A 7262-nucleotide genomic window follows, 5' to 3' on the forward strand; every position below is an offset into this window, starting at 1 on the left:
ACGGAAGACACCGAATTTCCCCTCCCTCTAACATGCTTTCTTGTAAAATTAATTTTTCAGAAGTTGACGTGACAAAAACCAGTTTCTGGATAATGTGACACAAAAATCTTGAAACCTGGCTTCTATAAAACCAAATTTTAATTTGTAGATTTTAAAGTGTAGTGTTCAGGCAAATAAAATCTTTATAGCATGATGGTCAATTTGCGTCGAAAATCATTTGTTATCACAAATAGCAATGAAGATGCTGATAGAAACCGACCAGCCACCGCATGTTGCTTGCAAGAAGAAAGAGAATAATCTTGGAAGGGCCGATTTCTTACATTTAACTTGCCTTGTTTGAAAACTATGATACATTACATGAACGCATTCGACCTAAAAAATTGCTACAAGCAAAACGGTCAAAATTCATCTTACCAATGCGACCAAGATCTCCTTGAGATAGTCGCAAATTGGCAGGCTAACCCTACGGTAGAAAGAATATAATTAAAAAGCCATGTACCATCATCATCACAATGACTCTGGACTAGTGGAAGGCCTGATTCTTGAAGGCATTCGCTCATTTCCATATTTCAAAGAACTCTTGGGCGTGATGGACATTCTATTCAAGACCGATTCAATATCAAGACCTTTTCCTCCATAGCTTCCCATCATCATCGCATCATCATTTTCACTCTCACTACCACTGCCTTCATCGCTAATATCATCACTATCATAGGTAGTTCTCACCATTGACCAGTAGATAAAATATTTGTGTATGTATCTGCAGATAGTCAACAAATAGAGTATTGGGGAAGGAGGAAGAAAGCACAAACAAAATAGCAACTTAAAAAGCGGAAAACGCAAGATATAGTATTAGTTCCCACAAATTTCTCACTTTACCAGAAACCCAAGACCTCTTACCCATCACTTTTCTTCAGCAAACATGGATCAAACGGGAAGAACATATCTAATCTATCCATCCCACCAAAGGCTCGAGAAATATCAGATTCGAGTAAGTCATTGAAAACGAAGGACTCTGATGTGGTGAAAAGATGGGCAGCCTTTGCTTGACGAAGAAATTCCTCTACAACAGTAGGCAAACATACCTGCTCAATAGCATTTTATCAGGCTTATATCTTACAATAAACAGGCTGTATAAAGGTTTTAAAAGACCAAACATATGAAATCATCTCATCCAAAGTCAGGAGAATATCAAGATAGAGTTTTATAAATGATAAAAATGTGCGAAGAATTTCTTACTGTCAAGGGACTCAATTTATGTTTCAGGATAGGCTCTATGGGCATATTGAGAAGTTGAATTTTAAGCCGTGGGACATCCATCAATGATCTCATGCGAAAGCATAGCAAGTACATGATAGCCTGCATAGGGGAAAACAAAAATGAATCAAAATAAACAGAAACTAAAACAAGGGCAAAAAAAATGTATGCTTCAAATTGAGGCACAAATATTCATTTAATATGTATTAGTAGCAAATATTTCACATTACATCAACATATATCAATTATCAAATTATTGAATATCTTCTGCAATATTCATGCAGAAGTACACTGTTGGAATGGGACCCACACAGAGAGTATAAATGAACTTAAGACACCACATGCAGCCCCATCTTCCCCAACAAGAAAAGAGGTCAAGACTCGAATCAACTGGATCACCTGGCAACCTGAGTAAAATACTTGATGTTCCAATGGGTTCATATCAACATCATGTAACATGGTATACTCATAACACCAACTTAGTAGCCTGACACATCAAAAAAATCATAATCACATCAAACATATCCATCTCCATATTTTATATAATTCAGATATATCAATTTGATCATGTATGATCAATTCAATAATATTCCCAAACCTCTGTAAGATGCTAATAACCAGTGCAGCTGAAAGAAACTTTGCCCGAGATAAATAACTCGCAAGATAAGCAACAGCACTCATCCTGAAACAAATATAGAAATGAGATATCAACATCATAAATTGTGCTTGAACAAATAAACTGCACCCTCTTGCAGCTTACTAGGAAGTTCAGTTCTGCTAACAAAATAAGTCAATGGAGTTGGGGGACAAGGCCTGCTTTCAAGCACATCAAACTGGCGCTGCAATGAAAAGCATTTTATGATGCCAACCCCATTATGCAGTGAAGCAAGATAATGTGAGCGAGGAACAAGAGCTTCATAGCGGACACACTGACTAATAATGTCAAGTTGAAGATTCATTAAATGTAATAAATGTTTGTAAATTCAATTTTTCCAATTACATAAAGAAAGGCCCAGCCAAAGGCAGTACATGAGCCCCATTGAACCTCCTTAATTCCTCACAAGATTGTGCGAAGGAGAGGTGGGTCTGAGCTTTAAACTCCAAAACAAGAAACAAGAAGTGAAGGATACCTAGTTATAAGGGCAACTTCACTAATAAACAAATCTGCAAGCACCGTAGCAAACTTCACCCCGCATTCTTCAGGATCCAGAGCACAGGCATAGAACATCACAAACTGCAGAATTCATATTAACACATTTTACAAAGTTGGTACAAACAAAAATTTGACATAATGTAACATAGCACAAGCAAATTAGAAAGAGGAAATTAAGAAATAAAAGTGAAAGTAGTACCTGGGTAAATTTTGACTTGTACGCATTTAATACAGTTTTCTGAAATGACGTCAACAGAACGTCAAAAACCTACAAAAAGAATTTGGCCAACACATAATCAATTAATTACACAGGATATGCGTGCATAAATTAGTTAACATGAAAGTTCAAGAACACTATGGAGAATACCTGAGCCAAACGGCCACTGCTTTGACAGGATTCAAGATGCTCAAATGTCAGTACCATCAGACTATCTAACTTTTCAGCCACTAAGTTCCCCTGTAGACATTTCCGACGCAAGGACCCTTTTGAAAGCTGTAAAAACAGAACCAGATAACCATGAAATGCCATGCATACATAATTAGCACATTCTCCAAGACAGGACATATATGTGAGACCAAAATATGAAACAAAAATTTATTGCACTCCAAAATATAGAACAGATCACTGTTCAGCCAATTGGCAGGGCAGAAGGAAATTAAAAAATTCTGAAATGGAGACATGCAACATTGCACATGTATAAGATGCTACTTATAGGTTAATTAAGCACTTTTGTTGTATTAATATATCAAAATCAGATGAAAATATCGAGGTTTGAATCATCATTTCTTAAACATGCAAATAATACTAGGTTTGAGGCTAGATATGGTGAAGCAAAGTAGTTCTTGCTTCAACGCCTAAGGCACTTTACTGCCTAGCAGTAGATTTAGCCAAATGCCCATCACACCATGAGAGGCAATGGACTTAGCCTAACACTTGCCTTGCAGTGCCTTTGGAACCTTGAACTTCAGTCTAGCTGAGGGACATTGGCACCTTAAGGTATTTGGATGAGGAATGGGCAAGGTTAGCAAAGAAGCCTAATCCAAATCCAAAATCTTTTAATACAACAGGATGAAATTATTATAAAAAACAAAAAGACAAGTTGAGACGAGCAAAGAAGCAAGAAATCTTCCTCCCAAAAACCAAACTTGACAATCAAGTTGGGATGTTTCTTTGTTGATCTGAGACAGATCCAAACCCAGCTTAGCTTTAATCAATGCAGCTTCAAAACATTTAATCATAAATGAGCTACATAACGTAAAATTCTGTGCATCTTACCATGTCATCATTCTCATAGTCATCTACAGGTTCAGCAACATCTTCCAATTCCATATCAAATAAGTCTTTAGCTTCATCTTGTAAGTTACCGTCCCATCCAATCTCCACCTAAAAAAGATTAGATAAATCTGAATAGTGACCAAATTACTCCACTTTTCTTTGACCAAATATTTCAGGGAAGGCACCACCAACTTACATCCAACTCTATCATCCTATCCACCAGTGCAGGAAGCATAGTTACACCAACAATCTCACCAATTGCACCACTCTCAAGCCTTAACATATTCTCCACATATATGACAATCTCCTACAATCAACATAGAACTCATTTGTTAGGAACAATCATAACTGTAACACTTACTTTCATGCAAAAGAGTTCTATGGAGTATAAAAAGATACAAGCATGATTGTGATACTGAAAAATATTGAAGGAAATGTCAACATAACACAATGTTGAAGCTGAAACTATATTTATCAGGTGTTGGATAGTGTAGTTTAACATTTGCTTTCCTCTATTGCAAGAAGTAATTTAGTTAAGAGTTAATGTACCACATTGATTGTTAAGCCCATGGAATGACTCCTACCATGAAATGGGTCCCAAAGATCAAGTTTACCATTCTAACAGATTAAAAATCGGAATAGAACCTTTTGCACCTGTTGGATTCATTTTATACTTCAGCATTCACAGGCATGACCTCTATGAAGATTATAATAAAGCTTGTCATACAGCATAAAATCAGAATGATAAGATTGGGAAGACTATGAGACAGTAATTAAGTTAGATATAATAATCTTAAAAAAAAATATTTTTACATCCAAAATCCAATTCCACTTCTTCAGATTCAAATGAATAATGGAGATCAAAACAGGTAGAGATCAAGCTGACGTTAAGCTTGCTGATAAACCAACACATGAAATACAATATATTAATTGAAGCAGATTAATATTTAGTTCAAATCAATTGCTTGAACTTTTTGTGCTGGAAATAATAAAAAATTGTGAAGTTCACAATGAAGTCAGCAAGTCAGTGATAGGAATCAAAAGATAAATTGAACATTACAAGGACACACATGTCATACGTTATTTTAAATAGTAATTTTGCATGTTATGGAATCTCACAATTCAATATGTTTTACAAGTCACATTTCAAAAGTTCTTTCAAATCCAATATGGTATCATGATTTTGGAAATCAAAGTCCACGTTAGACTCACATGTTCCTTACTGAAAACATTTGGCATTTTCTGAACAACTATTGGAGATAGTCGCATTGGGGCAAGAGGCACCAAATCTGCTATATCTTTCAATGCAGCGTGCACACGAGATAAAACTTCATATTTTCTAGTTATACCGCGTGGTTGTTTCAGCACTTCTATGAAATAAGGAGGAGGTACAAAGTTCCTGACTAACATATCCAAACACAAATCAACATATTTTCCATTCGAGGCAGCCTGCAATAATGAAAATAAGACAAGCTTTAGTAAAAGGTTTACACAAATGATTCTACAGAAGAAAATATAGGTGGGCACGTTTTACCAGGGATATTATTAGTTCAAGTAGTGCATCCATAACATCAGTTCCATAGTTCCACATACTCAGCCTAGATACCTGGATAAACCGTTTCATTAATAGCAATTATACCCAATTTGACTATATATGCAGGAGTAAGTTCATATACCATTACAGACTATGAAGAACAAAGGAAATAAATAAGTTTGATAAAATCTTACAGCAAAAATAAGGGTCTCGTGGTGGACAATATCTATATAGGATACAGCTCCAGAGAGTGCTTTTAAAGTTGTCTAAAAACATACAATAAGTTGGTCAGAAGAGCCCGCAAAGAAACCCATTAAAAGATGAGAAAGCCATCATAACATGGGCTGCAAGTCAGAACCTACCACAAGGAGAGCAACCTGATCAGCAGTACGACGCTGCTTAGGGAGTAAATGTCCAACAAGCTCTTCATAATTACCCCTATTACCCTGAGCAAACAGAAGCCAACTGTTTTTATTAATTAGCCATTACTATTTAAAACAAAGAAGCAATCAATATCAATAACACCTTTATTTATCAAGGGAAACTAAAGCAGAAACTTTTTCCTTTGGCCCTTTACATTGATTGTGTAGCCAAAATTCCATCAAGGACTTGGTATTTACAGTAGGTAGAAATCTCGTGTTCGAGAAACCATACCATTTGGACTGAAATAAGGGCATCTCTGACATGGTAAATTAACTCCAAATCACTGAAATCATCATTCTCCATCTCATGAAGCTCCACCTTGTCATTTGCTAGTTCCCTTCCCATTGTCTGTATCCAAGGCTCCACTAAGTCTCTTTCACTGGTAAGGTCTGGCAACAAAAACCAATTTCAACACACCCACAAGCTGAAAACCACAAAGTTCAACAACATATTTTCCCTGCTGGGGTGAATTATTCTTTTCGGACAGGAAATTAAATTATGCAAACAAACAAAAAACATAAATGAGAAAACATCACCACACTTTCTCACGGGCTTTTAATAAACAGGATTCATGTCTGGGCAGAAGAAAGGAAACAGAATAGGACGCACTCGCAACCAAGGACCAAGTAATTCTGCTTAAAAACATTAAATCTACTTAAAAAGAAGCAGCCAGATCCAAATGGCCTTTAATATATTTTAGAAATCAACATTGAAGCCATGAATACGAAACAATCAAGCAAGGAAAATAGCATTCTTCAGATTATCGAGATAATTACAATTTAAAAATGTTTAGAATTCTTAATTGAGTCATTGACTCAACTTGGCCTATAGGCAATAAACCAACAAGAAGTACCAATAATGTTTTCAGGTTCCAGTTTTCATAATTCAAGCATCCAGAAAATCACATCCCAGTAGATTTCAAAAGGAAGGCAGTGCATTTACATGATTGCCAGATCCACTTTCAACCATAATAGTGAGCGCACCATGTCCATATCTCCACTCAAGGATGACGGCGAAAACGACAGAAAGAAAAAGAAATTAAAAGGATGAGAAAACCAGAGGAGACCTTGAGCGAAGGACTTCAGCCTCAGCCTTGAACAGATGAGAGACAGTGACGAGCAAAGCAGATGGGAGCTTGAGCAAAGATCAACGAAGCAGATGAAGAGGACGAGCTCAGACCTCAGAGCGGCATCGCGAGAGCCAAGAGCCCGCCCGTGAGAGAGTGCGAGAGCCCTCCAGTGAGAGAAGCCGACTATTAGAGCAGAGAACCCTTCGATGAGGAGGGAAGCCAACAACGACGATAAGAGCAACAGAGCGAGAGATCGACGAGAGAGGGTAGAGAATGCGAGAACTACAGTATGAGAGTTGAGGCAGGGCGGCGACGTAAGGGAATAATTGGAGTTTGTTAGGGTTTCTTCACTAATTCATTAGGCTAAAAATATTATATCGGTTCGGTAACATAGGGCGGGTTAGGTACTTGGGTTTCGTTCGCTAAGCCGTTAATGTTTTCCCCAAAGCAATACTCCACTATGCATGTCTAACATGTCGTTTTTTTTTTTTTTTTTAACAACGAATGTGAGATATGATACATTTAAGTTCGGTGAATGCACGATCATGAA

The 7262-nt window shown here is 36.9% G+C and overlaps 1 protein-coding gene across 3 annotated transcripts; it reads right to left on the minus strand.

Moving 5' to 3' along the window:
• Window positions 1-294: 294 nt before the first annotated feature.
• On the minus strand, window positions 295-7052 carry LOC129284426 (uncharacterized). Of its 3 annotated transcripts, none has more exons than XM_054919907.1 (16): window positions 6710-7052; window positions 5875-6032; window positions 5583-5666; window positions 5415-5486; window positions 5221-5292; window positions 4899-5135; window positions 3883-3993; window positions 3687-3794; window positions 2778-2903; window positions 2610-2678; window positions 2388-2491; window positions 1856-1939; window positions 1657-1744; window positions 1240-1359; window positions 901-1085; window positions 295-760 (listed from the first exon to the last, which is right to left on the minus strand). In XM_054919907.1, exons 2-16 carry the CDS (start codon window positions 5986-5988, stop codon window positions 508-510), a joined length of 1827 nt encoding a protein of 608 aa, XP_054775882.1. In that variant the 5' UTR covers window positions 5989-6032; window positions 6710-7052; the 3' UTR covers window positions 295-507. The 3 variants fall into 3 exon arrangements, with proteins under 3 accessions (XP_054775882.1, XP_054775883.1, XP_054775884.1); XM_054919908.1 differs by having other exon boundaries at window positions 5875-6067; XM_054919909.1 differs by lacking the exon at window positions 6710-7052 and having other exon boundaries at window positions 5583-5685; window positions 5875-5996.
• Between the last annotated feature and the right edge of the window lie 210 nt (window positions 7053-7262).

This window comes from Prosopis cineraria, unplaced genomic scaffold (genome assembly GCF_029017545.1).
Source record: "Prosopis cineraria cultivar Desert tree isolate PC_DT_omini unplaced genomic scaffold, ASM2901754v1 PC10, whole genome shotgun sequence".
Taxonomy (NCBI): domain Eukaryota; kingdom Viridiplantae; phylum Streptophyta; class Magnoliopsida; order Fabales; family Fabaceae; genus Prosopis; species Prosopis cineraria.